The 18,338-nt window shown below is 33.0% G+C and overlaps 7 protein-coding genes across 7 annotated transcripts; 6 read left to right on the top strand and 1 right to left on the bottom strand.

Moving 5' to 3' along the window:
• Nucleotides 1-63: 63 nt before the first annotated feature.
• On the bottom strand, nt 64-381 carry SRAE_0000068266 (Hypothetical protein; the record flags this gene model as incomplete). The annotated part of the gene is made up of 2 exons (XM_024646609.1): nt 64-254; nt 300-381. 2 exons carry the CDS (start codon nt 379-381, stop codon nt 64-66), a joined length of 273 nt encoding a protein of 90 aa, XP_024500773.1.
• A 3,683-nt stretch (nt 382-4,064) lies between these two features.
• SRAE_0000068233 (Hypothetical protein) lies at nt 4,065-4,892 on the top strand (the record flags this gene model as incomplete). The annotated part of the gene is made up of 5 exons (XM_024646607.1): nt 4,065-4,114; nt 4,241-4,262; nt 4,286-4,366; nt 4,578-4,605; nt 4,768-4,892. 5 exons carry the CDS (start codon nt 4,065-4,067, stop codon nt 4,890-4,892), a joined length of 306 nt encoding a protein of 101 aa, XP_024500772.1.
• Nucleotides 4,893-5,260: 368 nt separating this feature from the next.
• SRAE_0000068200 (Hypothetical protein) lies at nt 5,261-7,749 on the top strand (the record flags this gene model as incomplete). Its single annotated transcript, XM_024646606.1, has 2 exons — nt 5,261-5,452; nt 7,606-7,749. The coding sequence occupies 2 exons, from the start codon at nt 5,261-5,263 to the stop codon at nt 7,747-7,749; spliced, it is 336 nt and encodes a 111-aa protein (XP_024500771.1).
• A 966-nt stretch (nt 7,750-8,715) lies between these two features.
• On the top strand, nt 8,716-13,149 carry SRAE_0000068100 (Reverse transcriptase domain-containing protein; the record flags this gene model as incomplete). The annotated part of the gene is made up of 1 exon (XM_024646605.1): nt 8,716-13,149. The coding sequence occupies one exon, from the start codon at nt 8,716-8,718 to the stop codon at nt 13,147-13,149; it is 4,434 nt and encodes a 1,477-aa protein (XP_024500770.1).
• A 591-nt stretch (nt 13,150-13,740) lies between these two features.
• SRAE_0000068000 (Hypothetical protein) lies at nt 13,741-14,442 on the top strand (the record flags this gene model as incomplete). Its single annotated transcript, XM_024646604.1, has 1 exon — nt 13,741-14,442. One exon carries the CDS (start codon nt 13,741-13,743, stop codon nt 14,440-14,442), a length of 702 nt encoding a protein of 233 aa, XP_024500769.1.
• A 564-nt stretch (nt 14,443-15,006) lies between these two features.
• On the top strand, nt 15,007-15,622 carry SRAE_0000067900 (Hypothetical protein; the record flags this gene model as incomplete). The annotated part of the gene is made up of 2 exons (XM_024646603.1): nt 15,007-15,179; nt 15,454-15,622. The coding sequence occupies 2 exons, from the start codon at nt 15,007-15,009 to the stop codon at nt 15,620-15,622; spliced, it is 342 nt and encodes a 113-aa protein (XP_024500768.1).
• A 1,718-nt stretch (nt 15,623-17,340) lies between these two features.
• On the top strand, nt 17,341-17,993 carry SRAE_0000067850 (Hypothetical protein; the record flags this gene model as incomplete). The annotated part of the gene is made up of 2 exons (XM_024646602.1): nt 17,341-17,603; nt 17,882-17,993. The coding sequence occupies 2 exons, from the start codon at nt 17,341-17,343 to the stop codon at nt 17,991-17,993; spliced, it is 375 nt and encodes a 124-aa protein (XP_024500767.1).
• Between the last annotated feature and the right edge of the window lie 345 nt (nt 17,994-18,338).

The following is an 18,338-nucleotide window of genomic DNA, read 5'->3' as shown; positions in this document are numbered from 1 at the left end:
ATGGAAATTTTATATATTAATTTATATAATAATTTTTGTATTAAATTAATATCTTTGAGATATTTAATAATCCACGTCAATGACCATGTCTGGCGGGGAGTTTGACTGGGGCGGTACATCTATCAAACTGTAACGTAGGTGTCCTAAGGCAAACTCAAAGAGGACAGAAACCTCTTGTAGAGTAAAAGGGCAAAAGTTTGCTTGATCATGATTTTCAGTACGAATACAGACCCTGAAAGGGTGGCCTATCGATCCTTTTGTATTAGTATGTTTCTAAAAAGAGGTGCCAGAAAAGTTACCACAGGGATAACTGGCTTGTGGCAGCCAAGAGTCCATATCGACGTTGCTTTTTGATCCTTCGATGTCGGCTCTTCCTATCATTGCGAAGCAGATTTCGCCAAGCGTTGGATTGTTCACCCACTAATAGGGAACGTGAGCTGGGTTTAGACCGTCGTGAGACAGGTTAGTTTTATCCTACTGTTGATTTATTAATGTTGTTGAAATAGTAATCTAACTTAGTACGAGAGGAACCGTTAGATCAGCTAATTGGTATATAATGTTATTGGAAACAATAATGCATTGAATCTACCAGCTGCAGAATTATGACTGAACGCATCTAAGTCAGTATTCTGTCTAGTAATATCAACAATAAATTTTTGCCTTAACATGTTTTTAGGCAATTTTATATCTTTTTTAAAGATAGTTTAAGCCTTGCGTTATGATTTATTAAATATTTTAAAATAAATATTTAATAATAATATCGTATCATTGATATTATTTCATGTCAAGGTAATAGTGAGCTTGTATACGACTAGCTAGCTGGACCAGGGGGTGTAAGTAGTAGAGCAGGTCTTTCCTGCGATCTATTGAGCCTTATCCTTGTGTTTGGTGTCACTGTTTTTATAATATAATATTGTTAACTATATATAATAATCATTTTTATCATTTATATTATTTAAAAAAATAATAATAATAATAATAATAATAAATTATAATAAAATAAAAATAAATTAAACTTACGTTACTAACAGTTCCCAGGAGGTCTCCCATCCAAGTACTAAGATAGCTCGCAACTGATTAACTTCAGAGATCGGACGGGATCTGGTTTATTCAGTAAGATATGAACGTAAGTTAGAATTTTATAATTAAAACTTTTTTAAAATGATAAAAAAAAATATAATTTACACTTAATATTTTAGGTTAGTAAAAAGAAAGAAAAGTTTTTAAATATATTATCATTTATAAAATGTAGAAAAAAATACTATATGAATAAAATAACTTTTATTATTTGTTAAAAAGTTATTATCAACAAAAAAAAAATTAATTATTTTTTATAATATTTTTATTTTTATAATTGTTTATATTTTTTTATTTTAATAAAATTTTTTTTTATAATTGAACAATGTATATTATTTAAAAAAAAGAAATAAATACACTTTAAAAAACATACTATTACAAAAAATAAATTTAATTTGTCTTCAAGATTCAATATTCAAAATGGAAGATAAACAAAAAAATTATTAAATAATATCACTTTTAAAATGGAAACTTTTCATGCTTCAAAATGACATCTTATACAAATTAAAAAAATGTATCATAATTAATATTTTGAAGTTTATAAAAATTAAAAAAAGTTCAAGGTAAATAAGTAGGTTTCAACAGATTAAATTTAAGCATTCTTCAATTAATTACTTTTCTTCCTTCAAAATGACTTCTTTTATAATAAAATTATTATCATTGAAAAAATTACACAAAAACACATAAAAAAAATATATTATAATTAATATCTAAATATTTATAAAAATTGAAAAAAGTAAATTTCAACTGATCAAATTTTGGCACTTTTTAATTATGTATAATAAATACTTCAAAATGACTTCTATGAACAAAAAATATTTATTATTATTAAAATTAATGAAAAATAACTCAAAATGTTGTATTAAATTGGAATTTTAGAAATTTGTGAAAATTGAAAAGTTTTGTGTAGTGGAGTACATTCAACTGATCAAATATTGGCACTTTTGATATTATTCTAAAGTAGGTTCCCCCTAAAATAACTTTTTTAAATAAACATTTTTTTAAAATTTTTTTTAGTTTTTCTAACATAAAAAAACACGGGGAGTTAGAAAAAAAAATAAAAATTTTTTGAAAATTAAAAAAAAATAAAGGGGAAACCAACATTAGAAATCAATTGAACTTTTAACTCAAGTATCATAAATGATTCAAAATGACTTCTTTAAACAAAAAATATTTATTATTATTAAAATTACTGATAAATAACTCAAAATCATGTATTAAATTGAAATTTTAAAAATTTGTGAAAGTTAAAAAAGTTTCATGTGGAGGGGTAGGTTCATCTGATTAATTAAAGCACTTTACAATTAAGTATCATAAATACTTCAAAATGACTTCTGTGAACAAAAAAAAATTTATTATTATTAAAATTAATGAAAAATAAGTCAAAATGTTGTATTGAATTAGAATTTTATAAATTTGTGAAAATTGAAAAGTTTCATGTGAAGGGGTAGGTTCAACTGATCAAATTTTGGCACTTTACAATTAAGTATCATAAATGCTTTAAAATGACTTCTATGAACAAAAAATATTTATCATTATTAAAATTACTGATAAATAACTCAAAATCATGTATTAAATTGAAATTTTAGAAATTTGTGAAAGTTAAAAAAGTTTCATGTGGAGGGGTAGGTTCATCTGATTAAATTTAAGCACTTTACAATTAAATATCATAAATACTTCAAAATGACTTCTTATATGCTTAAATTATTTTTATTATTTTTTTTTTGAAAATTTATAAATTTAACGTGTGAGGTAGTTTTATTTATTGATAATTTCTCATTATTATATTAGTATTATTCTTGTCTTGAAATACCTTTTTTTTTGCTTAATATTTTATTTCTTTTTATATTAATATTTATTTTAATATAATTTTTTTAATTTATGAATAAATATTATATGATAAAAATGATAATGATTATTTATGATAATTTTTTTTTTATTTTAGAAATAACTTTTCTAAATATTTTAATTTCAAAAATTTTATATATTATTATATTTAAAGTACAGTAAGTTTGGTATCATTTTAAAGATAATATAGTTGGTAATATGTTTTTTAGTATTAAATTTAGTTTTTTTTTAAATAAAAAACAGTTTTTTTATTTTAAGATAAATTATTTACGTTTATTATAACTTTTAAAGTATTAAAGTTATATTTTCCGTTATAATGCTCAAAAAACAATCAAAATGTTTTAAATTTTTTTTTCTATCATTTTTTTAAAAATATTTTTTACATTAATATAATTTTTTACCGTTTTTTTCTTCAATGTAGTCAAAAAATGAGAGATTTGTGTTAAGAAAAGTGTTAATAAGAGAGTGATATTCAATATAATATAATTTTACTGGTATATTCATATGTGTATAATGTATATAAAACTTTTATGATGGTGTGTCACTATATTCTATAACTTTTGTCTATATAATATAGAGAATACATTTTAATATTAGTTATTATATATATATATATACATTTATGTATATATTTTTAAATATATATATTATATTGTAATATAAAACTTTCAATATAAAATATTATTTTTATATTAAAAATAATGGTGTGATTGTTATTTTATTTTTGTTTTATGTAATTTTTTTTACATAGTGAATGAAAAAACTATGCGACAATTTTACATAGCAAAATAGTAAAATAATAATTGATAATAATTATATATTTAATATAATTTTTTTAAAAAATCATATATCTGATTGATCCTGTCTGAATTGATGTGCTTATTTTAAAGATTAAGCCATGCATGTGTAAGTACAATGTTTTAAACATGAAACCGCGGAAAGCTCATTATAACAGCTATAGACTACACGGTAAATATTTTAGTTGGATAACTGAGGTAATTCTTGAGCTAATACACGCTTTTTATACCACATTAGTGGTGCGTTTATTTGATTAAACCATTTTTTCGGTTGACTCAAAATATCCTCGCTGATTTTGTTACTAAAACATACCGTATGTGTATCTGGTTTATCAACTTTCGATGGTAGGGTATTGGCCTACCATGGTTGTGACGGATAACGGAGAATTAGGGTTCGACTCCGGAGAGGGAGCCTGAGAAACGGCTACCACATCCAAGGAAGGCAGCAGGCGCGAAAATTACCCAATTTTAGTTAAAAGAGGTAGTGACGAAAAATGACAACCAAATATTATTTTTAGTATTTGGATTGAAAATCTTCAAGTTTAAATAACTTGTTGGTAAAGGAAAGGGCAAGTCTGGTGCCAGCAGCCGCGGTAATACCAGCTTTCCAAGTGCATAAAATGATTGTTGTGGTTAAAAAGCTCGTAGTTGGATTATAAAGATTGTGTAATGAGCATCTTGGATGTTATTTTCATTACCATCTTATTTTTTTATTATATTAGAAATAATATAATAACTGTTACTTTGAATAAATCAGAGGGTTCAAACCAGGCATTATATGCTTGTATGGTCTAGCATGGAATAACACTATAGAAAAAGTTAGTGTGGTTTCACTATCTTTTTCATGATTAATAGGAACAAACGGGGGCATTCGTATCGCTACGTTAGAGGTGAAATTCTTGGACCGTAGCGAGACGTCCTACTGCGAAAGCATTTGCCAAGAATGTTTTCATTAATCAAGAACGAAAGTTAGAGGTTCGAAGGCGATCAGATACCGCCCTAGTTCTAACCGTAAACTATGCCTACTAGGTGTATGAATTATTAGTTATAATAATTTATGCACCTTCTCGGAAACGAAAGTCTTTCGGTTCCGGGGGAAGTATGGTTGCAAAGCTGAAACTTAAAGGAATTGACGGAAGGGCACCACCAGGAGTGGAGCCTGCGGCTTAATTTGACTCAACACGGGAAAACTCACCCGGGCCGGACACTATAAGGATTGACAGATTGATAGCTCTTTCATGATTTAGTGGTTGGTGGTGCATGGCCGTTCTTAGTTCGTGGATATGATTTGTCTGGTTGATTCCGATAACGAGCGAGACTTTTATGTTATATTAAATTATATTATTTTTTAATAATATTAATTTTAATAACAGATTAATAGTGTTTAACTATTTGAGAGAGAGCGATAACAGGTCTGTGATGCCCTTAGATGTCCGGGGCTGCACGCGCGCTACAATGTAGTGATCATTATGTTCCTGTTTAGAGATAAATGGGTAAACATTGAAAACATTACGTAACTGGGAGTGAAACTTGCAATTATGTTTCATGAACGAGGAATTCCAAGTAAACGTAAGTCATTAGCTTACATTGATTACGTCCCTGCCCTTTGTACACACCGCCCGTCGCTGCCCGGAACTGAGCAATATCGAGAGGCAGGAAGAGATATAAATAATTTTATATTTTTTATGTTAAATCCTTCCAATCGCTGTTGTTTGAACCGGGCAAAAGTCGTAACAAGGTTTTCGTAGGTGAACCTGCGAAAGGATCATTTTGAAAAAAATATATTATAATAAAAATAATTTTTTTTATATATATATATTTTTTTTTAAAAATATATTATAATAAACACATTGAGTGGTACGTATTCTTAAAATTAAATTAAAATAAATTTATATTTATTTTATTTTAATACGTTTAAATAGTAAGAAGTAATTTTTACAGCCACTTGAAACTTTTATACAATACATTTTTTTTTTATAATTAAAAATATAAATATAAAATCGTGTCGGTGGATCATTCGGTTCATAGGTCGATGAAGAGCGCAGCAAACTGCGATAAGTAAGGCGAATTGCTAAGCAGAGCCTTAAATTCTTGAATGCAAATGGCGCTAATAGTATTTTATACTATTAGCATATATAATTGAGGGTGATATCAAATAGTAATGTATATTATTATTATTTTTTTTTATAAAAAAATGATAATAAATATATTTTATAGAATGTTTATATTTTTTGTTCTAAAAAATTAAGCATTCTTATTGTATAATTTTTTTTATATCAATATAAAAAAAAAAAAATTAAAATATCATGTTTGATAAACTTTTTTTTTTTTTTTTTATTTATATGATATATAAAAATTCATTCATATAATTATATAATAATAATATTTTATTATTATTATTATTAATTAGTTTTTATATTTTTTTTGCCTCAATTATGTATGAGTACCCGCTGAACTTAAGCATATCGTTAAGCGGAGGAAAAGAAACTAAATAGGATTTCCGTAGTAACTGCGAGTGAACTGGAATTAGCCCATCACGAAATCTATATTACATTCGTAATATCGAAATGTCGTGTATAGGTTTTATTATTATTGATATAATATTATTAAATAATTGTATTTAAATATACAGCCACAGAAGGTGCCAGCCCTGTTGTTTAATAATATTTATCAAATTTATAAAACTTTAGAGTCGTGTTGCTTGGAAGTGCAGCGCAAAGTTGGTGATAAACATCATCTAAGGCTAAATATTCCTATGAATCCGATAGCGAACAAGTACTGTGAAGGAAAATTGCAAAGTACTCCGGAGAGAGAGTTAAAGAGGACGTGAAACCGATACGATGGAAGCATACAGAGCCAGTTGCACTATTATTAATATTTATTAATAATTTTAAGCATGGGTATATTGATATGATAATTAGTTATTTATTAAAGAGTGATAAAAATATTTTATTTTTGTTAACTTTAATAAAATAATTATATTATTAATTAATATTTATATTATCAATTTATTAATAATATAATATTTTATTAATATTATATAAGACACATGTGTTAAATATAATTTATTAATAATTATTATATTATTATATATTGATATTCCTATGTAATCCTGGTATGCTGTATGTCCCGTCTTGAAACACGGACCAAGGAGTGTATTGCTATGGCAAGTCATTGATATTGTTAATATCAAAGGCGTAATGAAAATAATTTTAATCTCTGATCTTTTGATTTTATTATCATTAGCGCATGAGAAACGTAAATATATGATATAATCATTTTTTGCAGTTATAGCCATAGTAGTGCGACCCGAAAGATGGTGAACTATACTAGTGCAGGGTGAAGTCAGAAGAAATTCTGATGGAAGCTCGAAGCGGTCCTGACGTGCAAATCGGTCGTCTGACATTAGTATAGGGGCGAAAGACTAATCGAACCATCTAGTAGCTGGTTCCGGCCGAAGTTTCCCCCAGGATAGCTGAAACTGATATACAGATACATCCGGTAAAGCTAATGTTTAGAGGAATAGGGAATAATATATTCTTTATCTATTTACAAACTATAAATGGGTGTGATATTATGATTGCTTAATTGAATCATAATTTCGATTGTATAGTTTCAAGTGGGCCATTTTTGGTAAGCAGAACTGGCGACGTGGGATGAACCAAAAGTATTGTTAAAGTGCCTAAATTTTTGCTCATCAGACCCCATAAAAAGTGTTGTTTGATCCTGACAGCAGGGCGGTGGCCATGGAAGTCGGAATCCGCTAAGGATCGTGTAACAACTCACCTGCCGAATCAAGCAGCCTTGAAAATGGATGGCGCTTGAGCAAAATACTTAGACAATACCATATATTTATTTTTTTTTAAAAAAAATATATGTGTAGGCTGGCGTGATAATAGCATTGAAGGTTATAAGCGTAAGCTTGACTGGAGCTGTTATTAGTGCAGATCTTGGTGATAGTAGCAAATACACAAGTGAGAATCTTGTGGACCGAAGTGGAAAAGGGTTTCACGTCAACATCATTTGACTGTGAGTTAGTCGGTCCTAAGCTAAAATTGAAAAATTTTTATTCATATATAGCGAAAGGGAAATAGATTAATATTTCTATACTATCTATGGAGATAATATAGGATAATAACTATATTATGCATGGTAACATAAATGAAATTAACTACAATATAACAAGTTTTGGGTAGAGATATCTTCTCTATTTAAGTTATTAAATCTATGGAAATTGCTCAGCAAGAGATATAGATGAAATTTTAACGTAGAGTACTAACATTTTGTTGGTATCCAAAGTGCTTGTTATATTACTTAAAAAGTTAATGGAAGCATAATAAATTTCATAGAATAACCGTACCCATATCCGCAACAGGTTTCCAAGATGTTTAGTCTCTGGTCGATGAAATAATGTAGGTAAGGGAAGTCGGCAAAATAGATTCGTAACTTTGGGAAAAGAATTGGCTCTTGAGATGTAGATATTCGGGTATCATGTATTCAATGGTTATTTAATTAATATAAAATGAATACTAGTAATAGTTATTTGATTTATATTTATTGATAATCATTAACATAATACTTACAAATATTTGAAATATAATATTTTAACGAATATCATTTTATATACATTAATCAAGAACTGGCACGGACAAGAGGAATCCGACTGTCTAATTAAAACAGAGGAGACAGATGATGCTAGATGCATGTAGACTGTGTCTGATTTCTGCCCAGTGCAATGAATGTTATCATTGGGAAACCAATTGAAGCTCTTGTAAACGGCGGGAGTAACTATGACTCTCTTGGTTTATAAAACCCAGTTTGAGGTTTTCTAATTTTAGGACAAAGCCGACCGAAGGCACTACTAGTGGATCTAAGTTGAAAGACTAAAACTAGTAGCGACCTTGTCTTAAGATAAGCCTCGGGCACCTGTGCAGACTTGCAAAGTAGATTATTTAGCTGGCACAGCAGCGTATAAATAATCTCGCTCTCGAAGATGGTGAAACGCAGAAGAATTCAAAGTAATGAGAGTAGTCAAGATGAGGAAGGGGACATCCCCCAACTCATCAGCAGTAAAGACACCGCCAACGAGGGTGTGGATAGAGGCCTAAATGAGGCTGGTGAAATCACACCTAGACGCAGAAAATCCAAAAAAGGAACTGTGTCGACATGGGGAGACGTCGAAAAATCTCGCCTTGAAATTTGCTTAAAGCATATTTCTTGCAGGCTAAGAAGATTTAGTAGAGGTTGCAAGACCCTCGTTAGTTGGACCCTCATAAGTGAGGAAGAGTGTAAGCTAATAGCCGATGCTGTTAAAGACAAAAAAGTCACAGCGACAACTTTCAAGGAATGTATAAATACATACCTACAAAATGAAAGAGAAGGCTATATTGCAAATCTCAGGGAACTCTCACCCAAAGCGAGCAGACGCGATAAAGTGGAAGTGCAGAGGAGGATAGAAGCAGACTATCCGACCAATACCAGAGATTTGCTGGACGAAATTCACAAAGAATGTCCAACCGAAACCGCTACATGTAGAGATGTAGTAACCACACGTAAAAATGTGGAAAGACCTAGAAGTGGACCTATGACAACCACGAAACCTAGGCACACACCTGAAAATAACCCTGATTCGAATAGATTAAAACAGGTTAATTTCAAAAGACGAAGGGATAGTCCCAAAAATGGGAGAACCCTTGTCAATTCACAAAAAAGGTCTGGCTTTCAAGAAGAAAGTCCTAGGCAACCACCTGCCAAAAAAGGCAAGTGTAAAATAAACCCAACATCATCAACGTTGCGAACTGATGATATAAAGGAACAGCCGATAACAAGTGTTAACGGTACGCAACATATATCCAACCGACAAACAGTCGTACTAGTGGAAACACTAGGAACAGCAGAACTGACATCACAGAGTGATGTAGAAGTCGAACATCCTAGTAGCGCAGATGCTACACCTAAGAAAAGGGTATATAAGTCTAGGAAACATGTTCAGGAAAGTACCTTATCTTCACAAGACAAAGTAAACCTACGTCAGAAGATAAGGGAAGGTACTCCATATGGTCAGGAGATACCAACAAATGAAAAACCAAAGAGAAAAAGAGCTCTTGAAGGTTTATCATGTCCTGAACGCTTTAAGCATTTCCTAGACCAACCCAATTTGCCAACGTGCAAGAGATGGAACGTCAATAGGAAAATACCTATAGACGAAATAAACCATCTCGGCTTCAATATATTGAGGAAATATATTGATACACTAAAATCTCCAGATTGCACACAGCAGCAATACGAGATAGTGAACGTTGCGTGGCCCAAAGTGGCATTAGCAATGATGCACACGGCAAAGTCGTACGGACATACGACACCTAATGGCTTTGATATAACGCAGTCAAAGATAACCAAAAGGAAAAAAAGGATGATAAGACTTCAGAAACGACTAACCGGTGCTTGGAAACATAGACTCAATCCAAGTGGCAAAGATAAAGCGTTGCTAGCTAAAATGAGAGTCGAAGCAAAGGGAAAGCACATGAACGTGAAGGGTCTCTTAGATAGAGTAAAGGAAGAAATAATTCTCCTTGAAAATAAAGAGAAAAGGGAAGCGGACAAAGCAGAAGGTCGTAGAATACGCAGTATTTACGACAAGTCAGGCTCCATGAAAACTGTACTGCAAGCTGGAATGGCCAAAAAGGTTCCGGTCAAAGAGGAGGAGGCAGTTAAGTTCTTTAAGGAATTACTAGCCCATAAAGAAACACCTCCACAGCTTGCTATCGATGAGTGGGTTAAGCCTTGGACAGGAAGGCCAATAACACACGACATTGACCATATAGAAGAGTTTTTAAGGTTCAAACTCAAGTACAGCCGACCGTTCAAAACGCCCGGACCAAACAAAGTCCACCCCGCAGCTTTCAAACGATTTGATTCTCTAGCTAGCTTACTATTGGAAAAGGTAAAAGGTTTGTTATCAGGCAAATTTATGCTAACTGATCAGGACATGACAGCCCAAGCATTTCTTTTACCTAAGACAGTTCCGCCGAGTAGCGACCCAAACGACTACAGAGCGATAAACTGCATTAATGCAGATATGAAATACGTAAATGCTGTAACGTATGAATTCATATATAAAAACTGTTTCCAATATATAGCCACAAATCAGTGTGCAGCGTTCAAGGGAATACCTGGAACACTACACGCCACGATGGTAAATTACTCCATCTTGAAACAGAACCCAAAAGCTACCAGCGTATTGTATGTAGATATGAAAAAAGCTTTCGACTCAGTATCCCACTCAGCCATGAGGAAAGCTGTGGGAGCATTGAATCTACCAGCTAGTATCACAAAATACATCCAAGGTATGCTAGGGTCAGGAGGTTTCACCATATCCAATGTGGATAAGACAAAAAGCATGAAAGACAAGAGGGTAAACGTAAAGAGGGGAATCATGCAAGGTTGTGCATTAGCACCCTGTCTATTCGTCATTGGTATGGATATAATTAGCTATCAGCTAAATAAAGAGTCTATGTTACCAATAGGTAAGAACATCAATAGCTTACCAACTGATTACATGGTCCAACTCAACCATAAGTTCCAAAATGAGTCAAGTATAGGACATGAGGAAGGAGAAACGGTTGCTGATACTCCTGACTCTAAACACTTAACAAAGAGGTCAGAAACAGCTATGACCAACCACATATCTTTCGTTGATGACGTGAAGATCTTTGCTAAGGATAATGCAACAATCAAAAGACTCAAAGGCATTTTTGAATCGGTTGCCCTTCAGCTAGGTCTTCACGTAAACGCAAAGAAATGTGGAGTCCTATACAACAATAAGTCAGATAACGTAATGTTAGAAGACATTAGTGAATTGACAGACTGCTACAAATACTTAGGTATACCTGAGTTAGGTAGAAGCATATGTGTAGAAACGCTAGAAAAGAGTTTGGAAAAGAAAATACTAGGCAGCGTATGCCAAGTGTTTAAAACCAAATTAAATATAGGCCAAAAAATAAAATGGTTTAACTCTTCAATAGCACCTGCAATCGGGTATGCAGTAGCACATGCACTACCGGCGGTCAAGCAAGGAATACTACCTAGCTTGTGTAAAAGACTAGACAAGCTAGTGATAAAGATCCTTGCAGGTAATATAACTGACAGTGAACAAATAGAAGTAAGGCAACAGACAACTTCTATCGCAAGACTGTATTGCACACCAGAGAAAGGTGGTCTAGGCTTAAGATCACTAGAAAGCGTAGCTTATGAAGCCATAGTAAGACACATGGCGAACCTCTGGATTAATCCTATAAACGAAGTGATTAAAGGATTAAGCATACAGCATGAACTTAAAGGAGGAAAGTCCACTCCAATAAGGCAGTTCACAACACTAATGAAAAAGTTCAATATTGAACATTCATTAGGAAAGTCAGGAATTACCATAGAAGGTGTGTATCATGATGATGTAAATGAGTTCACAAAAATCATAAGTGGTAAGATAAAAGACATTCTTAACCAGAGATACTATGATAAGTGGATCAAAAAGATTGAATTCGCTAAGGCATACGATAGCCTTAATCTAAAGATGCCATGGCTTAAAAAAGCCGCGATATCGGACTTACAAGCGAATCTCATTACAGCATCACAACAACAGTCTTTACCAGGATTGAATTGGCACATAAATAAAAGGAATAACATTATTAAAAAATGTCCTTTATGCCAAAAAGAGCTCACAACCAGCCATATACTAAGCGGCTGTGAGAGTAATCATGCACGAATCAAGTATATAACCAGGCATGATGCAATATTAGCATCGGTTACAAATAGCATATTAAAGGCAATAGGTACAAAATATATGCCGTTATGCGAATTGAGAAACTTGAAAGAGTGCAACATGATTGGTAAAGACTGGTCAATCGGTTTCGATTTACCTCAACTTATGGAAGTCGGACAGGCTAGAGAACAATATGAACAAGTCTTCGAACCCTTAGATGATCGCAGAAGATCAGTTAAGAAGATAGCTCATAATAGACCTGACTTAGTCCTGGTTAACCATAAGTTGAAAAAGGTAATACTGCTAGAAGTAGCAGTAGTTGGCAACCCATGGCTTCTTCAACAGCAAGTTGAAATAAAGCGAGTAAGGTATATGGTGAACTCGCAAGAAGTGATCGGCCCTGATAATTATCAAATAGTAAATAGGGCATATAATATGAACGATCACTTCAAAAAGAAGTACGGTAAAGACTATCAAATTAGTTTTATACCTTTTATAATGGGCGCATATGGTGAAATAAGTCCAGGTTTTATGGAAGACCTCATGAAACCACTAGAAGTGTTGATGAGGAAGCAACACATCAAGGCCATGACAGAGAATGCAAGCAGAACTGCTGTCGTGAATACAGCTTACACAGTAAGGTATTGGTTAAGTATGTTACAAGGATAAGTAAAGGAAGTTTAGACGGTATAATAGGGTCGCGTTCGTGAATAAATATTGTCATAGTTACTCCCGCGGCCTCGTTGTGAGGAACTCTATTATAGCGAATAAATTACGATACTTAGACTTATAACATACAACTAACCGTGCAAGTCCGAAAGAGGTATTTTCCCGCAGTCCCTCCGAAGGAAATAGCAAAGGAAGGTAACATGCAGATGAAGGCAGATAAGCCAGCATGGAAAATCCCAAAGAAAAAGACGTAGCAAATAAAATCCAGGTGATATTACTATCCCAATAATACACCTGTGCTACGGATCTGTAATAAGCATAAGGATAAATTGGTACGTACAAAACGTTTGAATAGTAGTTACATTTAACTTCAGCCAAACCTTATCAATGTTTCTAAGCTAATACCTTTAACATAAAAGTATTAAACTTAAAGAAACAACATTACTGATCCCTACCCTAACCCCGCGTGTTGTCCGAGCTTTTGTATTATTTCGTATTTCTTGAACTATAATAATCGATTTAATTTCAGAAGCATATTCTCAAGATTACGTTAAGTAATAAGTTGTCATAGGCAGATATTTTAATTCTAAAATGGCTAGACAAGGAAACACTGGAAAGCAAAACAAGGTTGTAGCTAAGAAGCAACAACAAGTAAGTGGCACCAAAACCACAAAATCCAAAGGGGGACCAGTGAAGACAATTAAAAAGGTCAGATCTGGAAGTAGCCAAGAGGGGTTGAAGGTTGTAGGAGCCAAAGTGCTCTATAAACTACCCCAGCGCTTTATTTATGGACCGATAGTACTTGGGGAGAAGCTGGAAACTTCAACCACCCAATGCAGAATGGAACTAGGCATGCCTACTCCGGACGGCAAACAAGTATGGAAAATAAATAAGGAGTTATTCATTGAAGTTGCGTTCAAGGATAACGTCGCGGTTTTAGAGCGCTATAAGCAACAAAGCTTTAGCAAAATTTCTCCAGCCACCATTAAATGGCTGAGTGGTGCGAGAAAAGTGACGTCCAACATATGTGCACGTGTTAATACTGTAACAGATGCTCTGGAAACGGGCATATTAGCTCTAAAACATGGTGCAGAGTGGTCTAACGAGGAGCTTACAAAGCTCCTTATCTCGGTGAAGAATGACCTATCTCAGGTAATCGTGCAGAATAGGAGAGAATCCATTCTGGCAAAACTCGATGAAATGAGAGAAGAAGTTCTGAAGCGAGAGCCTCAGTACATGTCAGATGAATTAGCAGATAAGATGAGTAATCTGGTCACACGTATGGAAGAATAACCATACAGCATGTATGTTGAGGTAGTTGACTACGTCATCAACTTGGTGAAACAGGGATACCACCTTAAGACTGGATAGAGTTATGTTCAAACGACAGGATTGGTATCTTGGAGTGGAAAACAAAACTTAAAGCATTTTGGCTTATCCCGCCATAGTGTGTTAAAACACACACAACCAAGATGCTCCCAATATGCAAGTCAGCAACAAGGTGAGTATAATAGGTCTGTATAAATAGATATAATGTCTAAGGGATTTGGAGCCATGACTCAGCTTCAAAGAAGAAAAATTTTAAATAAATATATTTAAATAGTGATTTTATTGTTAGACATTGTTGTACTGCTGATGAGTTGGGCGTAACTTCGTGCATCTTGAATCCTGATGTGCAGAAGCATCCTAGAGCCGAGTTATACTCGACTTCAGCAGTACACCAATGTTATTTTTATTCTCCTTAATTGTATTATTATTTAATGTAGATAATAAAATAAAAATAGCACGGTGTTTGCTGAGTCGCATGAGGCATATCTGATGGCTCTAGCAACGCTGTGACTCTCTTAAGGTAGCCAAATGCCTCGTCGGGTAATTTCCGACGCGCACGAATGGATTAACGAGATTCCTACTGTCCCTATCTACCATTCAGCGAAATCACAGCCAAGGGAACGGGCTTGGCAAAAACAGCGGGGAAAGAAGACCCTGTTGAGCTTGACTCTAGCTAGGCATTGTGAAGTGTCATATGAGGTGTAGCATAGGTGGGAGTTATTTTATAACGATCTTGAAATACCACTACTTATATTGATATTTTACTTAGTTGATTAAATGGAAATTTTATATATTAATTTATATAATAATTTTTGTATTAAATTAATATCTTTGAGATATTTAATAATCCACGTCAAAAAGCAACGTCGATATGGACTCTTGGCTGCCACAAGCCAGTTATCCCTGTGGTAACTTTTCTGGCACCTCTTTTTAGAAACATACTAATACAAAAGGATCGATAGGCCACCCTTTCAGGGTCTGTATTCGTACTGAAAATCATGATCAAGCAAACTTTTGCCCTTTTACTCTACAAGAGGTTTCTGTCCTCTTTGAGTTTGCCTTAGGACACCTACGTTACAGTTTGATAGATGTACCGCCCCAGTCAAACTCCCCGCCAGACATGGTCATTGACGTGGATTATTAAATATCTCAAAGATATTAATTTAATACAAAAATTATTATATAAATTAATATATAAAATTTCCATTTAATCAACTAAGTAAAATATCAATATAAGTAGTGGTATTTCAAGATCGTTATAAAATAACTCCCACCTATGCTACACCTCATATGACACTTCACAATGCCTAGCTAGAGTCAAGCTCAACAGGGTCTTCTTTCCCCGCTGTTTTTGCCAAGCCCGTTCCCTTGGCTGTGATTTCGCTGAATGGTAGATAGGGACAGTAGGAATCTCGTTAATCCATTCGTGCGCGTCGGAAATTACCCGACGAGGCATTTGGCTACCTTAAGAGAGTCATAGTTACTCCCGCCGTTTACAAGAGCTTCAATTGGTTTCCCAATGATAACATTCATTGCACTGGGCAGAAATCAGACACAGTCTACATGCATCTAGCATCATCTGTCTCCTCTGTTTTAATTAGACAGTCGGATTCCTCTTGTCCGTGCCAGTTCTTGATTAATGTATATAAAATGATATTCGTTAAAATATTATATTTCAAATATTTGTAAGTATTATGTTAATGATTATCAATAAATATAAATCAAATAACTATTACTAGTATTCATTTTATATTAATTAAATAACCATTGAATACATGATACCCGAATATCTACATCTCAAGAGCCAATTCTTTTCCCAAAGTTACGAATCTATTTTGCCGACTTCCCTTACCTACATTATTTCATCGACCAGAGACTAAACATCTTGGAAACCTGTTGCGGATATGGGTACGGTTATTCTATGAAATTTATTATGCTTCCATTAACTTTTTAAGTAATATAACAAGCACTTTGGATACCAACAAAATGTTAGTACTCTACGTTAAAATTTCATCTATATCTCTTGCTGAGCAATTTCCATAGATTTAATAACTTAAATAGAGAAGATATCTCTACCCAAAACTTGTTATATTGTAGTTAATTTCATTTATGTTACCATGCATAATATAGTTATTATCCTATATTATCTCCATAGATAGTATAGAAATATTAATCTATTTCCCTTTCGCTATATATGAATAAAAATTTTTCAATTTTAGCTTAGGACCGACTAACTCACAGTCAAATGATGTTGACGTGAAACCCTTTTCCACTTCGGTCCACAAGATTCTCACTTGTGTATTTGCTACTATCACCAAGATCTGCACTAATAACAGCTCCAGTCAAGCTTACGCTTATAACCTTCAATGCTATTATCACGCCAGCCTACACATATATTTTTTTTAAAAAAAAATAAATATATGGTATTGTCTAAGTATTTTGCTCAAGCGCCATCCATTTTCAAGGCTGCTTGATTCGGCAGGTGAGTTGTTACACGATCCTTAGCGGATTCCGACTTCCATGGCCACCGCCCTGCTGTCAGGATCAAACAACACTTTTTATGGGGTCTGATGAGCAAAAATTTAGGCACTTTAACAATACTTTTGGTTCATCCCACGTCGCCAGTTCTGCTTACCAAAAATGGCCCACTTGAAACTATACAATCGAAATTATGATTCAATTAAGCAATCATAATATCACACCCATTTATAGTTTGTAAATAGATAAAGAATATATTATTCCCTATTCCTCTAAACATTAGCTTTACCGGATGTATCTGTATATCAGTTTCAGCTATCCTGGGGGAAACTTCGGCCGGAACCAGCTACTAGATGGTTCGATTAGTCTTTCGCCCCTATACTAATGTCAGACGACCGATTTGCACGTCAGGACCGCTTCGAGCTTCCATCAGAATTTCTTCTGACTTCACCCTGCACTAGTATAGTTCACCATCTTTCGGGTCGCACTACTATGGCTATAACTGCAAAAAATGATTATATCATATATTTACGTTTCTCATGCGCTAATGATAATAAAATCAAAAGATCAGAGATTAAAATTATTTTCATTACGCCTTTGATATTAACAATATCAATGACTTGCCATAGCAATACACTCCTTGGTCCGTGTTTCAAGACGGGACATACAGCATACCAGGATTACATAGGAATATCAATATATAATAATATAATAATTATTAATAAATTATATTTAACACATGTGTCTTATATAATATTAATAAAATATTATATTATTAATAAATTGATAATATAAATATTAATTAATAATATAATTATTTTATTAAAGTTAACAAAAATAAAATATTTTTATCACTCTTTAATAAATAACTAATTATCATATCAATATACCCATGCTTAAAATTATTAATAAATATTAATAATAGTGCAACTGGCTCTGTATGCTTCCATCGTATCGGTTTCACGTCCTCTTTAACTCTCTCTCCGGAGTACTTTGCAATTTTCCTTCACAGTACTTGTTCGCTATCGGATTCATAGGAATATTTAGCCTTAGATGATGTTTATCACCAACTTTGCGCTGCACTTCCAAGCAACACGACTCTAAAGTTTTATAAATTTGATAAATATTATTAAACAACAGGGCTGGCACCTTCTGTGGCTGTATATTTAAATACAATTATTTAATAATATTATATCAATAATAATAAAACCTATACACGACATTTCGATATTACGAATGTAATATAGATTTCGTGATGGGCTAATTCCAGTTCACTCGCAGTTACTACGGAAATCCTATTTAGTTTCTTTTCCTCCGCTTAACGATATGCTTAAGTTCAGCGGGTACTCATACATAATTGAGGCAAAAAAAAATATAAAAAC

This window comes from Strongyloides ratti, scaffold srae_scaffold0000008 (genome assembly GCF_001040885.1).
Source record: "Strongyloides ratti genome assembly S_ratti_ED321, scaffold srae_scaffold0000008".
Taxonomy (NCBI): domain Eukaryota; kingdom Metazoa; phylum Nematoda; class Chromadorea; order Rhabditida; family Strongyloididae; genus Strongyloides; species Strongyloides ratti.
The sequence above is the reverse complement of the archived record's forward strand: the minus strand, read 5'-3'. Positions and strand labels throughout refer to the sequence as shown.